Source organism: Neopsephotus bourkii, unplaced genomic scaffold, assembly GCF_033783945.1.
Source record: "Neopsephotus bourkii isolate Nb327-2 ecotype Australia unplaced genomic scaffold, CSIRO-AGI_Nbou_v1 NB_1181, whole genome shotgun sequence".
Classification (NCBI taxonomy): Eukaryota; Metazoa; Chordata; class Aves; order Psittaciformes; family Psittacidae; genus Neopsephotus; species Neopsephotus bourkii.
In genome coordinates this window covers 4,674,788-4,692,742 of record NW_026901666.1, presented here as the reverse complement: position 1 = coordinate 4,692,742, position 17,955 = coordinate 4,674,788, and the positions used below count along the sequence as shown (strand labels likewise).

The following is a 17,955-nucleotide window of genomic DNA, read 5'->3' as shown; positions in this document are numbered from 1 at the left end:
AAATGAAGTTAAAATGCAATAGCAAAAAGTTCCTAACTACTAGTTCTGGTATGCTGTAGTCACTGCTTATGCTGCTTCAATGTCACAATTTTGGAGCAGGATCTGACGTTTAGGAGCAAGTCAAGAGTTACTTTCTGTCTGATGGAGAAGTTACGGAGAAATTATATATTTTTTTAAGGAGAGGTTGCTTCCCCCCCTCCCCCAAGTAGTAGTCTGTTATGGTATATGGAAAATATTACGGTGTGATACCCAAATTAATGGCATTTTCCCAGTCTCCATGGAGGTAGCTGAGCTATCTCATTAGTACTGCATTTATTGAACTTGCAGTGTTAATGCCCTTTTTCAACCTGTTAAGTCACTCTTTGCGGTTCCTGTTTGGCAGCCAGGGATGCAGCTGTAACCTGTAGCTCCTGCTTAGGCACAGAGCCCTCATTTGAGAGAAAGCAGCGTTCTAACCCAAACAGGTTTCTTGAAAGTGTGTAGGTCTGTAGTCCTGGTTTCAATTTTTTAATAACATTGGGAATATTTTTTTTTCTTCTTCTTCAGACTGTTCCTCACCATTCAGTATCTGAGTTCTTGCCAACTTGTCTTACTTGTTTCTTAAGGATACCAAGCGCCACAGACTGCCTCAGTCCGAGTCGTGTACACTGCTGATCTTCTTGTATGTCCCTAGATTTTGAATCATAAAAAAAAAAAAAACACCACAACTTTAAAGTGAAATATGTCAAAGTAGCAGCCAATGGTATTCTTTAGAGATCTTTGGCTCATCTTCGGAAACAAAGTTTTAACCTACAAGAATCATCTAAAATTTCTCATTTAGTTGTATGGACATAATATGACTGGGTCATATTCCACTCACTGCAACCTGACTGAGGTTCTGAGAAGAGCAATTTGAGGCTCAAAAGTTAGTCACAGAAGTTGGCAATTAAAAAAAAAAATCAACTCAGCATTTGTTTTTAGAACTTGTAAATACTATTGTTATCCCTGTCGTCATTATCATTGCAAGTTATTACCTCATTCATATTTCACTGACTTTAAATAAACATCAGCTGCTATCAGATGTAAATTCAGTGAAAAAAAAATTAGATGGTAGAAAGTTTTTTAAAGGCCATGATTTTTGTCTGAAGAACTGTTCACTTCATATGTGGCAATGGATGTATGATGTTAGGGGTTACTGCGTAAGGTTCACTTATCAGCTGGAGACTTGACTCTGAAAAAAGTCACAGAAAAAAAAAACTCTGTTCTTGTCAGCAGTTTACATGGATCTCAAAAGGTGTAGTACCTTCACCTAGCTTACCATGAGTCAGCTTAAAAATTACCTGACTTGCCTTTATAACCTCATGGATGATTCTGTAATAGAGATCACATGACAATATAAGTTTTGGAATACCTAGTCACAGGATTTTTCTCCTGTGTAATGTTACTGCAGTTGGCCTAACCAAGTCCTTTCATTCCTAACCTGTGAAATTAAGTATTACAGTGTATTTTAGGTACCTACAAAATTTACTTGCTCTTTCCAAGGCAGGAAGCGTCACTGGCTACAGCTAGTTAATCTAAAGTTCTGTTTTGTCAAAAAGGAGCTATTTCCGTTTTTAAGATGACTAGTGAATCTTCCCAAATCTACTGGCTTTTCTTGCTAGATGCTGAGCATTATTGGGAAGGCAACGCAGTGCACAACAGCATTCGACAGTATTAAACTTAAGTAATAATTGTCCAGTTCCAAGGACTGACAGAGTACAAAAGTGGTGCGGCCATGAATTAGTCCTTGCCTCATAGCCAAAACCAAATCCTTGTACCTTCATGTGTGGGAAGCTCCCCCCAGTCTCTTCTACCTGGCCTTTCCTCTGAGACATTTCATAGTTGGTCTCAAAATAACAGCTTTCCTTTTGAGCCCTTTATCTACTGTTGTTGACAGCTGCAGTAATTTACCCGTGGCACAAATAATGTTTTGCTTGGGTTTCTTTTTTAATTTGATTCATGTTTACATTGTTAATTTTCATGAGCATTACTCGTTCTTAGAGTAACTCAAGACACAGAATGCATACAGTAGTGTTGTCCTTGGCTGAGATGTTTTCTCTTCAGTTAAGCCACTGTCTGTTCGCTTTGGTAGGCTAAAGAGTTTGAATTTTTCCAGTGTTCACAATCCTCTTTCTTATAGCTGAATCTTGTTTTTCCACATAACTCATCTCTGTGTCTGCCAGGGCTCATCCACGTCTCCTTGTGTTGCCCTGTGAAGCTGGGTAATGGTTTCTTTTCACTTGACAGTTCACCACATTAGTTAGGCCTGCTCTGACCTCACATAGCTGTGCTGTCATGCCACAGCCGGGTGTTCTCACCGGAGCTGTATGCCTCTGTGGATGTGTCCACAGTTAGTATTTTAGGGTATGTTCTAGATCCTTCCGCTACACGGAGATGAGTCACTCCATTTCTCTCCCTGTGAGCACAGAGGAGCAATTGTATATGGCAGCACAGGACTGCAGCACTTCATTTCACTTCAGGTAGAGAGCTCGGTATGGGATACCACTACATTAGCTTGGGAAGAAGTGATCTGCTGACTAGCCTAAATCCCTGGATAAAAAGAATGAAGTGCATGGCAGCTAAAAATGTGGTAAGGTATCTGAGGACAGATACAAGCTGATTACAGTTCAGGCATACTCTTCTAGATAACTAACAGAAGTCAAAGAATCATCTTACAAATGCCATTCTAAAAAGAAATCCTTGTTTGTCCTTTCATACAGACTTCCTGTACGTCATGGTATCAATTCACCAAATGTCAGGGCAGAGTGCTGAAAGTTGCAAATGTCCACATATGACTTACATTGCCCAACTTGACCATATTGGGCATTTCTCATTCAGGCAGGAGTAAAGGACACAAAAAAAGAAAAGGCATCTTTTTATGGGCCAGGATTTTTTGTGTGCCTATTTGAACAATAATCCTAATTCTGCTATGATTCATCTCCTTTCTAGGCAAACTGTATTTAGGCTTTTTAGGAAATAGAGAACCACCGACATGTTACTTTAAGCACTTGGTTCCCACTGTTCCTGGTGTTTAGTCAGCGTAACTGTTTTGCTGTGGTCAGCCATACTTTCAGTTGGCCTCTGTGGGAGTTACTTACAGAGGACAAGTACAAGTCTGCTCTTGAATCTCACTGCACACCTTCTCAGTCTTTTCTAAGCCGAATCATGCTTAACTCCCTGCCTTTGAAGTTTAATTGCTCTTTCACCATATCTGCAATTAATAGAAAGGTGAAAACAAAGTAGTGAATTCCTCAGGGCACTATTACTAGTTAACTTCAACATTAGCAGCAGTCCTCCTAAGAACATCCACTTTTCAAAAAAGTTAACAATTTTTATCTTTCTCAGTGGAGTATCAACCTCAATACAAAACTGTGAATACAACACATTTTAAAAGCATTTGGCATAAATCTATGCTCCTGACATTTGGAAACATGCCCAAAAGCCAGACAGCACTATGAAAGTGAACACTGAAATGAAATTGTGCCCTGTTTCTTCCCCATATTCAGTCTGAAACTACACATAAAGGGAAATTCACGAACAAATAAATATACTGTACAGGTAATTTTAATTAGAATAGCACCAAGACATAATGTGTAAAAATACATAAATAAATGAGACAAAACCAAAACTAATATAATGAACCATATATATATATTTTGCAGCATGAAAGATCCAAATTGGGGGTGCTGTCCCAAATCGTGCTGGTTTTGATGAAACTGCCTCAGATGGGAAGCAAAAATCCTTCCATCATGGAGCTGCTTTCTGGAAATGACTACCTCCCTGTTTTTTGGATAGCTATTAGCAGATTCAAAGCAGCAAGTAATAATAGACTGTAACCATTTCAGTCTACTGTTTTGTAATCTGAAGCTAGTTTCAATCTTCTTGGAACAATGAAATGACAAATAAGTGTATTTGTTTTAGAGCTTATGACTAGTAGGCTTTAAGGCATACCAGGTAATCAGCTTGCACATGACTTAGAGGCAGTTAGAACACCACTGACAGACTGGTGTCAAAATTATTGTTACAAGAAAGAAACTCAAAAGTCAACTAAAAGAAAACTATTTTCTACCTTAAAAGGAAAAACAAACTTTTAGGCAAGGCACCATCTGCATAATAGCTCAGCAACACATGCCACACACTGTAGCCTGTGCGGAGCTATGTGGCTGTGTATTGAAGGCCTAACCCTCTATTTCTACTGTGCTGCTTACCCCTTAATTTCTTTTCCCTTTTACACTCAGTTGGCTGAAGTAGCCCAAGCCATTAAGGAAAAGTGAATTTGCCTTATAATCTACACTTGGGTTAGTTCTGCTTATCTTTTCTCATTTCACTGATGCAATCAGGGTATTTGGAAACACTGAAAACCAAAGAAAAGTGCAATGATGGAGACCAATAAATACAATTTTAGACAGTAGACAGTTAACAGACTCTTTGTCTTTGAGGAAAGTATGTGATTCAGTTACTTGAAATAAGCAAGATTTTTACTGTAAATAAATCAAGGAGAATATAGTCAAAATGGAGACTAAAATCTCTGTGAAAGAGAGATCATCTTAATTTTCCTGGGGAGAACAACAGGAAGGGTAGAGAGGAGTGAGGGGAAGGAAACAGGACAGACTTCTGAAATATCCTGGATTGCCCATTTCAGAAGTAAAAATACCAGCCTATGGAATAGGAGGAGGAAAGTGCATAATTTAACACTTTGGTCTGCCAGCCTGACAAATTCAGAATATACGAACTGAAGCAAACTGGAAAAACGGCCCAAATGTTTTGATATATTTAACCTGCTTTAAACACGCAGTCAGACTTCATAATCATGATATTTGTTTCTGAATATCACACACAAAAAAAATCAAAAACAAAACAGGGAACAGCTTTCCATGGATGAGACTTCCATATTTATTGTTATTCCATGTGCATAGAAAATGGCAGTGAAATTTCTTATGAAATAGGCAGGGAATGGGAGAGGTGCAGATATATTGGACTGGACTTTGTGCTTCAAAATGACGCTATTCAGCTTTAAAACTTTTTTTTTCCTTTTAAAATTTATAACATTTTCTTGGATTTTTTTTTTGTGCATGATGTTTCAAATTTCTTTTAAAATGACGCACTGCATTACAAATGGATGGCACTTTAAACCAACGTGGCATTTCCATATTTACACCAACAGCAGAAATGTACAAGACGTAGTAGCATACAATCGTGACATTTAGTAATAGCAATAAAACAAGGGCAGCCATTTTATTTTTTCTGTACAAACTATCAGAACGAGACTTTTATTCACATAAAAAAAATCATCTTTAATTTGCTCTGACCTACACACTTCCAAATTCATTTTCCTCAATTCTCAAACCTTTCATCACATCGCCCACACCCTCACCAGACTACAGGAGCTACAAGTAATTATACCTAACATCTAAACAGAGCAAAACCCATCCTTTCCAGTTTTTTGTTCCCAACAATTCCTCACTCAAAAAAAAAAACAACAAACCCAACAAAAAAAAATTACATCTTCCTTGTTCCTTCTTTCATCTTTCACATTTCATAACCAAAACAACAAAAGAGGCCACTCCATTCCTTCTCACGCAAGATGAGGAATACACTGTTGTTATTGTTTCTCGATGCTACACCCAGGAGTCAGGTGAGCCTGGGTACTGTTCTGCTCTGTAAGAAGATCGTCGAGTGGAATAAAAGTCTACGTAATTTGTGGTTGATTTCAGTCCATATTGTGTTGTGTAATCTGAAGTAGCAGGAAAGTGAACTCCATCATCAAAATATGGGTCTTCATAGCTGTGTGGGGACTGCAGATACAATCTGTACGCATCATAGTTTTTTCTGTTGGTGTCTTCTTGACTGTAGTACAGTTGCTGATGCTGTTGACAGAATGATGGAAAAATAAGCTTTCAAAATACTACTAGCAGAGAAAATACTTGTTTCTCAAGCTTGCACATCATACAGAACTCTTGGCTAAAAAGTTAAGTGCAGCTCAACCAGTGATAACAGTAACATTGGTGTCACCCTACAGTGAGGTACAGAAAATGAACCTCATCTGTAAATTAAATTTAATGCAGGAAAAACCTCTAAGCCTGCCTCCCTGTCTCCTCTTGCACTCATTGGGAAGCCAGTAACTTTTCCAAACGTAGCCTTTTTAGAGCATAAGGAGAAAGTACAGAACCAAAAAAGAACCCCAAACCCATCCAAAGTCACATCAAGTCAGAAAAGTAGTCTCAGATCCCAGGACAAGAGCAGGCTAAAATACAGGACTACAGGACTATAGAAGGACACAGAGGTCACAGAAGTACATAAGCAAGTGGCAGTAAGTAATGTCTAATAACAAATTCACTTTGCTATAGACACACTGTGTAAAAAGGCACTCTGCTGTTACGAAGTATGCTCAAACTCCCTGAAGCTCCACTAAACACTGAACACAGTCTTGTTATCTGTGTCACTTCACAATAAAATTTTGGAGTCACCTGTAGTCGTCTGTTTTGTTCTCTTGCTGGTGAGGAATAGGAACTGATGTAAATTGGTGAAGCTTTGCTGGAACCTGTGAGAAAACAGTTTATGGCATAAACTTCAGCCTCTGTGCTTTTGTCTGTAAGTCTATTTGCTTCTAAGTTACCTAGAAGAAATGATGTAGCACCCTATTAAGTCTCCAGATTTTAGTATCTACTAATAATACAATACAGCAACACAATACAGGCAGGTTTTTTCCCCTCAGCAGTAGTTAATGTGAAAACAAAGGGGTTTTGTGTTGCTGTTCTCTGTTTTACAGATTAATAGCATTTAAAACAAAATTTCCTTCTCTTTATTCACTACCATCTCTGTTGTTTTGCGTCAAATAGTAAGGAAAATATGAAATCTTGGTATAATTTAATAACATAACAGTATTGAATTACACTAATACAGAACCATACATTATTATTTATAATATATATATGATGTGCATAATAAAACAATTTTCTGTAATAGGATTTTAAATGCAAATAAAAATTCCAAACACCTCTCACCTCCCACTATATAAACAGATCTTTATTCTGGTAATGTGTGCAATTTTAGAGACAATAGGAGCGACAGAAGAAATTCCTGTGCTGTTCCACAAGCAGTGAATATAACGAGTAAAAATGGAAAACAACATTAAATGGTAACAAACCTGCTAATGCAACTGTCTCTACTATTACTGTATGAACTGCTCATCTAAGGAATATTTACGTATTCCAGTTGAAAGTTCACCTAACCAGTATCTTACCAGTATATATGTCTTTATGGGTAATGACATCGCCCTGGTTATTATAATACTGCATAGAAGGTTGCGTTCTCTCATATTCAGAGCGGGGTTCTCTAATTCCTAATAAAGCCGGTGATGAGGATGTGCTGCCAACTAATGTAAAAGAAAAGATTATCAGTGTGTACAGCAAAAAGCTTTCCCATACCTAATCTCCATTCTCTCTTCATCCCTTCTTCCTCAAGGATTAACAAATGAGGAAAATGTGGGTAAAGGACAAAATGAGTAGTTTTTCCTGGAGGAAGAACCCCAACAACAAAAGCTATCAACCATGTAGCATGAGATAATAATTTCCTATGTTAATGGTGAATCACTGCTCTATAATGCTTACAACTGAAGTAAGAGACCTTACCCATTTCAGTTTGCATATGACTTTTAAATTGCATTTAAGATGACATTCCCACTCCTGTTTATGATTTTATATGTTACACTTAAACAGAACCTTTAAGTTCGTCTTGCCACTAGGGACAGATCAGAAGAATTTACAGTCTGCCTGGCTGAAGGGCTCCATGTATACACTTGTTTTACTGTTCTTTGATTAGCACACAGAAGAGTATCTTTGGCATCTTGTGCTCCATTTGGCTGACAACCCTCATAAGATTGGCACAGTGGTTTACTTATTTCATATTCTTACAATGATCAGCTCAGTCTCTACCGTGGTTGTAAAGCGTTTGTTTTGTTTAACCGTCCCTCTTTTACAGACACCTCAGGTTTTGTTGGCTTAGAAAGACTCCACACAGCAGAAAAATACCTAGAAATAATTTCTATAAATTTGCCTTTAAAATGTTAATCAATTAGCTGTGTCCATTACATCATATCTCACAATTTTGTGTTGTTATGGATAGTTTAATTACATTATCCTGCATGTTCATAGCTAAAAAAGTTAAGTTTGGGGGTGTCATTAAAATTCTGATGGGTGTGTTAATGATGGAGTGACTGAAGCTGCTGCCACAGTGCCCTCTGTGGGCATGTTCCCTATGCCAGACTTCCACCTTGCCAGCTTAAACTGGTTCATGCTCTGCAGCAGAAAAGCAGACACTTCCCATTAGAATTTTTTACTGTGTTCTCTGAAGTACGACAGCCTCAATACTGTGCAAGAGCTGCACATCTTAACTCCTACTGGTAGTTCAAAGAACTGGAGAAACATAGTTGTTTGTGCTAGCAAGTCTTTGGAAAGAAAGCACTGAGATGAGAAACAGACAGTAGGTACTGGTACAACCTTTTGCACTTTGGTAGAATCTGGTCGGTTCCCTGAGCCGAAGCTGTGTTTGCTTCTTTGCTTATTTTGAGAAGATATTGTTGGTGCTGGCAGGTGACACAAAGTAATCTGTGTCAAAGCAGTCTGTGTCAAATAGTCTGTGATTTCAATGTGGTGTTTTGGTGCCAGTATGTGCAACTTGGCAACTAGGCATAAAAGTAAAAACTGCCCTCAGTATCCTATGGTTTGAGACTGACAAAGACACTTGGTCAGGACATCCTTTTAGATGAAGGGCTGGGAAAAAAAACAAATATATAACACAGTAAGATCAGAATAACAAATCCTCTGTAACTGGTGAGGGCAGTCTGCTGTTATACGGCACTAAACAAAGGCATCAGTCCTGTCTGCTGTACTACAGTACTGTACTGTATTACTGGGCATGAAAGACACGCTGTCTTTCCACAAATTGTGAGACTGCAGCTTGAATCGCATTAACAAGTAAGTGGGGAGATTTGTTTCCAGGTGCTTCTTATCCAAACTACAATGCTAATGCAGTGGACTCCACAAATCCTCTGGAATCCAAAGCCTGCCAACATTAACAGCTCAAGTAACATTAAGAGTACATGAAGTACTTACGTTTAAATATAGAGGAGAGACAGCATGACCCTCGTGTTTTACACAGAATTAGTAGGAAACTGAGAGGCTATCTGAATTAAAAAAAAAAAAAAGAAAAAAAAAAAAGGGACACCAGGTACCCCTTCAAGAAATTTCTGTACGTTTCCTGACTGACCTGACTGTATGACAGGTGACATCTGTTGATTTGCTGTTGATAAGGATGGATGCGATTTGAATCTCTCTCGCTCTAGTGTTGACACTGGTGTAATAAAATGACTTTGATTCCATCCATCCTGTGGAGCGGCAAAAAAAAGAGAAGAACCTCAAAATAAATCACTTTTCATTAAATCAGGAGGTTTTGTAGACCTGTTTTCCAGTGTAGGCTAATTTTGTGATTTACCTTTTTATAAATGCTCCGGAGATCTCGGTATTGCCATAACGTATTCAGTACCTGGGCAGCTGCCTTGACAACTTTCAGTGACGATCTAAGGAAGTATAGAATATTGCATTACTAGAAAGCCACTCTTAGTTCCACTTAAAACCAACAATATTCCTGAGTTATATAACAGCCCAAGCCTTGATGCTGTGAAGTCAGGTCACCTGTCTGGGTCTCACTAATGCCTGCCTGTATTACTGCAGTGTGAACACAGCTGTGTCAGCAACACACCACCAACAGTCTAGTGCAGAACCTGGTGAACTGTGACAATCAATTCCCTCTCCAGCCTAGAAATTTTCTCTTCAGGTCACCCACGTGAGGAATACAGATACAAGGGGTGAAATAGCTACTGTCACTGTCTGTGAGAACCGAAAATCCTGGAAGGAAACATTCTATTTATTGCATTTCATGAAAACTGAGATGACATACTTTAAATCACTGTACAAAACTCCTAACTGTAGAAAAAGAACAAATAAAAGAGAGCTGGTATTAAAAGTCTCCAGATACTCTCATAGTGAGGCTTTGTTCTCAGTTTTGCGTGGCACTAATGAACACTCATTGGTTGAGAAGACACTTTTCCACTCTCAAGAGAGCAAGGTGAGGAAAACTGCTTTACCTGTTAGTAAAATAAAATCACACCATCTTTTTTTAAAACAACAACCCAGCAGTAAGCTGGTAGTGGTACTGGAGCAGTGATTTGACATTAAATGCCACAGCATGACAGCTGTGTTAAACATAAGCCTTCTTCTGTCATTGTGAAGGTTCATCCACGTAAAGTTTTTGAAAGGAAAGACTGAAGAAAATTGCAGTTGATAAGTGTTAATCAATGAGCAGACACTCTTAATATGTTCACACAATTTTGAATTTGTTTAGTGTACCCTGTTGCCTCATCAATATAAGTGCAGGCACAGCTTCACACATTGTCTCCACAGACCAAAGAAATCCTTTAAAGCATTCACACCTGCAGCTGAAATGAATCTAGGTCCCTTGGACATATGAAGTATTATGAATTGTGGATACTCAAAATATAACCCAGTTCCTTTTGAGACAAAAGCTTTATTAAAAATATGGTATGTTTAAATCACACTGACCAACTTTCCAGTGAAGAGATCTTTACCTCTCCTTTACCATCTGGCTATACACTGGGCACTGTACAGGGCTCACTATCTAATCAGCTTTCTACTGCCCATAGAAAGGAGATTTGTGATACCCTGGTCTATACAAGAGCCCTGCTCACATGCTTTACATCAGTTGTGCTGCGGAGGAGTACAGGGCAGCAATGCTGAGCAAGGCCAGGCGGGTCTATGGACTGGCTTAGTGTTGACCCTGCACAACTCAGGAGCCAGTACATGTTCCTGTCCCTTGGTGCTCAGCCATCCCGTTCTGACAGGTTTTATCACTACTAAATAAACACAGTGCTTGATCCAGCCCAGTGCTGAACTCAGCTAACAAAACCCCTGCCACGGGGGTTGGCACAACCACACCCAAGGAAGTCTGCAGAGAGCCTGTCTTCTCAATCAGCACTTGCTTTGCAATCCTACTCGAGACAGTCCCAAAGGCTAGGTAAACTGCTGAGTAGGCCAAGTTTTCCTTGACAACCCGCCAACTGGCCATGCTAGATCTAATCTACAGCTATTGTGATACATCCAGACAAAGGTGCTAACATATGCTGACTTAGAAAAGCTATAAATGTTCTATTAATCATGTAGGTGTTTAAGAGGGGACAGTTTCACTTCCTGCATTCTTAAGCGTTTTAAATGGAAATAGTTTATATATGAACTTCATTGGCTACTTGCCTGTCACCTCTTCCTTTCGTTATGTTCACCAGCTTTTCTATTCCTCCAGTATCAGCGAGGGCTTTGGCATTTTCCATGTTTTTACTAGTGACCTCATGCAATGCACAGCAGATTGCTGCTACAGTCTCATCGGACAGTATGCTTGGGCCATTGCCTCCTGGCAGTCGATTAACCAGATCTCTCATGGCATATTTACCTATAAACACCCATCAACAGAACCAAGGAAAAAACATGTATTTGGGTACTTAGAATTTGAAATTATAGGACTCTGCACAAAACTGCATCTGAAAGCAGTAAAAAGAAAAACAATATCAAACCCATGGAAACCTGCCAAGAATTCCCATTTTACACAAAGTTGAAAGATTAAAGATCCATTTTTGATTTTTTTTTAACTTAAAAATATGTGAAGTTGAATTCTGCATTAAAACAGGAGCATCTGTAAACAGGATTTATTTGGAGAAAGCAGAATCATGCAAGGAGAAAACATTCTGTTTATTATGACTGAAGGAGTAGTGCATGTTCCTAGGCTTCATTTATGGGGAAGTTAAAGAAATCCTTAAAGTAATGTGGACTTTTTTTCTTATTTGTTCCTCCCAAGAGATCAGATCACAGCTCTTTGAGATTTCAGTTACTGACTGATGCACAGGAACAATCACACTGAAGACAAAGGAAATTAACTAAAGCCAAGGCTTTGGGTTTTTTTCCCCTGTTTGGGCTGTGCTGTTGACTGAGCGATTAATTGATTTTATTGAAGGCATGTATTTATACATAACAATGAATAATGAATAAGATTTACACAAAGCCATTAGCTGTCTATTTGCATAATGTGCCTGAGGGGAAGAAAACATCCAAAAATGAATTCTGCAAACAAGAGGAACAACTTTTCAAACACACTGGAAAATAATCCCCAAGAATGCTGCATACACAAATGCTATCACTGCCAGTCTTTAAGCAAGCTCATCAACATGTCTGCATGTACCAATTTATGCTGTTATTTGGTTGAGTCCCCAGTCTCTTACTTTCTTCTTAGTTCAGTCCATGTACACCCATTATTCCTGTCCCTACCAATGGCAGCAAAGTTGCATAAAACAGATTACTAGATGGGGTATAATATATAACTTAATGTCTCAAAATATTTTATACAAAAATTGGTTTCAGATTATCTGGAAAGCCAACAATTCTTCCAGAGTTCAGGCTCTGACAGAGAGAGGGAACAGGTGGAGGTGCATTTCTGAGCTGAAAAGTTCTGCCAGGAAAGGAAAACAGAGTAGAGTGGTGTTTCCCATCGTACTTTATACTGCCTGTTTCCTTTCCAGTTTAGTTTAGCGGGGTAACCTCCATCTGTTGTAAAGAGATTGCTGTGCAAGATGGTTACAGGCAAGCTAAAATGTCAGTACCACTCTGAGAAACTACTGCTGCCATAAAGATCAATCTCCATGACAGAGTAAACCCAAGTATGCAGTTTCTCCTGGTGGAATCTCATGATCCTAATAGTTTTCCCGTGCAAGGTCTGATACACTGGTAATTTCAGTGCTTTCTTCAATGCCATTCTGCACTTACCAATAAGCTCCTTATTACGAACATCTAGTGCCATATTCCTTAAGGCAGTTGCCACAGACGAAACAACTCTATCATTATCCATTCTCAGCAGCTCCACAAGGATTGGCAGTCCTTTTTCTTTCCTCACAGCAGCTCGAATGTATGCTGCAAACTACAATGAAACTCCAGTTACTCACAAATCTATTATAATGTACTGATTGAAATAATCTCTTATTATACTGTAAGTTTTAATTACATTAGGGGATATTTTCCACAGATAAGTGTTAAATGCATGTCTTATTTTTAAGGGTTGCCTCTTTTTTCCACTCATTCTTCTTACAAAGTAACATTTAAAAAAATTAGTCTAAAAGACAAACTGTTGAAAAGGGAAGAGAGCTGTGTTTTTTTTTTCTCTTGTGTGTGTTTGATGACCAATTTTATAATGGTCATAGAATGAAAAATTTGAGCTGTTTTTCTACAAGTAAAGAAAGCAATTATTTTTATTTTTTTTTTCATCTGTCCATGACAAATACATAACATTATTAAAGAGGTGCTTTTGTAACATATTCTATGCAAGAGCCACAAGCAAGAAAATATGGAATTAGATAATACAAATAATAAAGCAACAACAAACAATTTATTTATGCTGGCCTTTTTTAAACAGTATCTTCCCACCAGAATTCACAGCTAAAAGATTCTAGAAGTTTATTTTGACCCAATATGCACTGGAAGAAAGCTTTGTCTCTTCACTGAAAATAAATGGTGCCAATTTCAAGGCCAGTTTCCATACTGCTTTTCACGTCTGCCATCCCTGTCATTGCTTTTCACTGGGGAAACAACAGTATTGCAGCACACAGGCACTGCTGATACACACTAGGGAGAAATGCTCAGATGGGTACTAGAAAATGATGTTCCTTCCAAACACATTTCAGAATCTTACTAAAATGTCCAGCTAAAATATAACTATAGGAGCAAAAGTAGGAATTAATGTACCTTCCAATTGCCTGCAGAAAGATTCTGGAGAGATCCTGCAGAGCCCTCTAGAGTAGCAGGGTTGGAGCTTTCTGCCAGAAGTGTTAGGTACGGCTTCACCACTGATGGGTGCCAGAGCATTTCCACCCCTTTAGGAGACTTGGAAAATCCAGGTATAGGGCCAACTCCATCCCACTGAGAACAGAACATGGATCTGTAACTGAAACCTCTGCATTTTCATTCAACATAGAACAGTTACTCTTGAAGCTGTGTACTCCCCCATCGTTAGCTAAACTACAGTTGATATATTTGTAGGAAACCAGCAAACCTGATCCTCCTGTGAAGTTTTTTTTTTCTTCTTCTTTTTTTTTCCCCAGCAGCTCGGCTCTGCATCTTTGCTAGGTGATTCTTTTCCTAACAAGTCATCCAGTTCATTGATTCCTAGCAGACGTGCCTGAGGTACCTCCAGTTCCAAACGGTAAGAAAGGTTTCTCAAGGTACACACACAATTCTCCACTGTCTGAAGCCAAATCAGAAATGTGTTGTGTCATGAGTTACTTACTTACATAGTGGTAAAGCAAACCAAAGAAATTAAGTAGAGGTGAAAAGGCATTTGGAGCACAAACATTAAATTCCTGTTCTGGGCCTTGGGCATTGCTTTGTCTGTTTCTCTGGGAAAACTGCAGTCTCTCTCCTGATATTCTCAAATATGAGAATATTTATAGTACTTATCTCTAATACACTGGCTTATTTTTCAGTATTCTGAAAATGAAAAGCGTAGGAGCTTATTATTTTATTCAAGAATGAATACTTCAACACTGATGAAACTGAAAAGCACAGAACAAGTTACACTGTTGTGCAGCCGAATTTGATTGTGCATCAGAAAACTGGGAAAGAAAACCAGCTGAGCTAAGCATATCACAGTGCTCAGTTATGCTACACAATGTTGCCCCAAAATATCCTGTCTGACACAGGATTAGTTTTAGCACTAAGAATTGCTTAGATGAAACATGCACGCACCTTGCTGTCATAATCTGACGTGTTCACACACGTGTGGATCACGTACAGCAGTGAATCAACCAGCCCTTCACAGGACCTCATCTGCTTCCGGGCTTCTTCACCTGCTGAGCTGAGATTCCTGAAGGGTTGAAGTGATAAAGGACCATAGTGTGTTCACAGATAGACATACACACAATCATCATCTTAGTTTGCAGACGGTTTTCATACTGCTAATTAATAACTGAAGTTAAAAGCAAACACAGCATTTTGTGCAGGAACCCAACCCCAATTCCTATAAAAGACAAATATGATTCAAACCCACAATTTCAAGGTAGCATTGACTCACTGACAAAATCAGCCTTAAGTAGAACCCCTCTCCCATAGACTTGTCCATTCTAAAAGCCCTCTGGTTGTACAAGCCCGTATCTATGGTTTCTATGTGCTGCAGAATGCATTGCTGAGCTTGTCTGTGTCCAAAATACCCTTTGGTTGCCTCTTTTGTAAACTGAATTCCCCAAAATTCTCTTTTCAGATATTTCAGTTTTACCTTTTATTATTCTGAATGCTTTTCTTTTCCTTCTTACTGCTGTTTGAGAAATCCACAAACGGAATGGTCAAACACTCTTTACCAATTTCAGTGCATATGCAAACATAATTACTTAAATGTATCAAATGATTAAGAATAGCCAAATGCACATTTTTTTCCTAAATAATATTCATAAGCTCTCTACATAAAATTGCAGTAATTAATAGTGGCAAAGTGAATGTTCATAATTAAAAAAACAAAGAAAAAAACCCCAAGCAAAATGTAACCACTAGCTATTACAATAGTTAGCATCTCTTAATTGCTAACTTTGTACTTTTCATATTTTTATAATATAGAATCATAGAATAGGGTTGGAAAGGACCTTAAGATCATCTAGTTCCAACCCCCCTGCCATGGGCAGGGACACCTCACACTAAACCGTGTCACCCAAGGCTTTCTCCAACCTGGCCTTGTACACCGCCAGGGATGGAGCATTCACAGCCTTCCTGGGCAACCCATTCCAGTGCCTCACCACCCTCACAGGAAAGAACTTTCACCCTGCATTCAATCTAAACTTCCCCTGTTTAAGTTTTAGCCTCTTACCCCTTGTCCTGTCTCTACAGTCACTAATGAAGAGTCCATCCCCAGCATCCCTATAGGCCCCCTTCAGATACTGGAAGGCTGCTATGAGGTCTCCACGCAGACTTCTCTTCTCCAGGCTGAAGAGCCCCAACTTTCTCAGCCTATCTTCATACAGGAGGTGCTCCAGTCCCCTGATCATTCTCGTGGCCCTCCTCTGGACTTGCTGCAACAGTTCCATGTCCTTATGTTGAGGACACCAGAACTGCACACAATACTCCAAGTGAGGTCTCACGAGAGCAGAGTAGAGGGGCAGGATCACCTCCTTTGACCTGCTGGTCACGCTCCTTTTGATGCAGCCCAGGATACAGTTGGCTTTCTGGGCTGCGAGCACACACTGAAGATTGCTCATGTTCAGTTTCTCATCAACCAGCATCCTCAAGTCCTTCTCTGCAGGGCTGCTCTGAATCTCTTCTCTGCCCAACCTGTAGCTGTGCCTGGGATTGCTCAGACCCAGGTGTAGGACCTTGCACTTGAAGAAATGCACATAAGGAAAAAAACACCCCCAAACCTAAAGCAAAAGCTGCCTAAACAATAAAAGTATATGTAATTTACAGAATTCAACAACCCTTGTTTTAAAAATTACAAAAAAGACTGCTGGACAACATTACTCTGTAAAAGGGAGTCTGGTAAAACAGCACGTTACCTCAGGCATCCAGTAGTGTTGCGCAGAACTAGGGAAGTCTGAAATTTAATTTTGTGGTCGTCGTCAAAGGAAGAGCTGTTCCATCCAGAATGAGGCACTATCACAGCGTTTGTTAGTGTTGACAGAGCATCCCTAATGATTGTCATCTTTACTGCATCGCACGAAGACAAATTCCAGAGAACCCCTTAAGAGAAGATTTCCATAGCAGTAATGTCAGAAAGGATATGGCAAACAAGCAAAGCGACAGCAACAGCTTAAAAGGCACAACTGTAAACAGAAGAAAGATAATTTACCCATGCAAAACCAAAGGAAATACAATTAGTCTGCAATGAATCTAATATTATTCCAACATTATTGGTCAATAAGCAAGCGGTCAGCAAAACTGCCATTAAAAGATTCACTTTATAGACTGAAATAAGTATTTATAAATTCAGCATAACCCTAATAGATCAGCAGCTAGGTCTCCCCCAGTACTGAGAAGGAAACGTACTTATCAGTCAGTAGATACTCTTTTCTTAAGAAAAACTCCTGAGCCGAAGCAAACAGTGGCTGACAAGAGATGTTCCCTTTCACAAGGTACAGCTCCTTCTGCTACCTGACAGACTGGAGAGGGACATCCCCACTGTGCTCCAAGAGCCCAGAGGAATATTCCCTACACACACACACAACTCATCTAATTTGCAAAACACCTTTCAACTTCTGAAACACACATACCTTGAGCTCACTGTAGCTCTCCAAAGCTCATACCTATCTTAGATATCTCAAGATCAATCCCATAATGACTCCCTGTAAGGGGAAGAACAATCTTGACTTTTTTTGCAGTATGGCAGGCGATGTGCCAGAGCAGCACCGGCTGGCATAAACATGCCATAGCAAGCACGTCACAGGTCACTAATGGATTTGACAGATTAATTCAGCACAAAACTTCATTAAAAAAAAAAAAAAAGTCATGTAGTCATTTACTATTGAGTTCTGTTGATGGCTGTCATCTATATGTGTATTTGTGGGTGTGCAGCATAGCCACTGTGGCAGGAATGGCATGGGGTGCCAGAGACACTGCGTCCCGAGCATGCCTGGCACGAGTGCACCCTGCACCACCAGCTGGTTCCTCTCACAGAGAGAATTCCAGTGTAGGAGAAGTATGAGTATTTACATGAACAGAAAAAGATCTCTGAAGAGAGCAGCTGCTGGTAACCTTCCTGTAACTGGTCATATGGATGTTACAACTGGGGACCATCAGCAGTATGCAGACCTAGAGAGGCATGTGGAGGAGGTCACAACTGAAGTACCAC

General features: G+C 39.3%; 1 protein-coding gene across 3 annotated transcripts in view; it reads right to left on the bottom strand.

Moving 5' to 3' along the window:
* Positions 1-4,887: 4,887 nt before the first annotated feature.
* Positions 4,888-17,955, bottom strand: part of PKP4 (plakophilin 4) — a 91,646-nt gene continuing 78,578 nt past the window's right edge. For all 3 annotated transcript variants that reach the window (XM_061363820.1, XM_061363821.1, XM_061363822.1), the window contains 11 exons: positions 16,664-16,847; positions 14,874-14,991; positions 14,182-14,373; positions 13,875-14,048; positions 12,903-13,053; positions 11,343-11,538; positions 9,511-9,595; positions 9,286-9,403; positions 7,262-7,393; positions 6,486-6,559; positions 4,888-5,885 (listed from right to left, as the gene is read on the bottom strand). In XM_061363820.1, the coding sequence (XP_061219804.1) occupies positions 5,637-5,885; positions 6,486-6,559; positions 7,262-7,393; positions 9,286-9,403; positions 9,511-9,595; positions 11,343-11,538; positions 12,903-13,053; positions 13,875-14,048; positions 14,182-14,373; positions 14,874-14,991; positions 16,664-16,847 (1,673 nt within the window). In that variant the 3' untranslated portion in view covers positions 4,888-5,636. The remainder of the gene's footprint in view (positions 5,886-6,485; positions 6,560-7,261; positions 7,394-9,285; positions 9,404-9,510; positions 9,596-11,342; positions 11,539-12,902; positions 13,054-13,874; positions 14,049-14,181; positions 14,374-14,873; positions 14,992-16,663; positions 16,848-17,955) is intronic.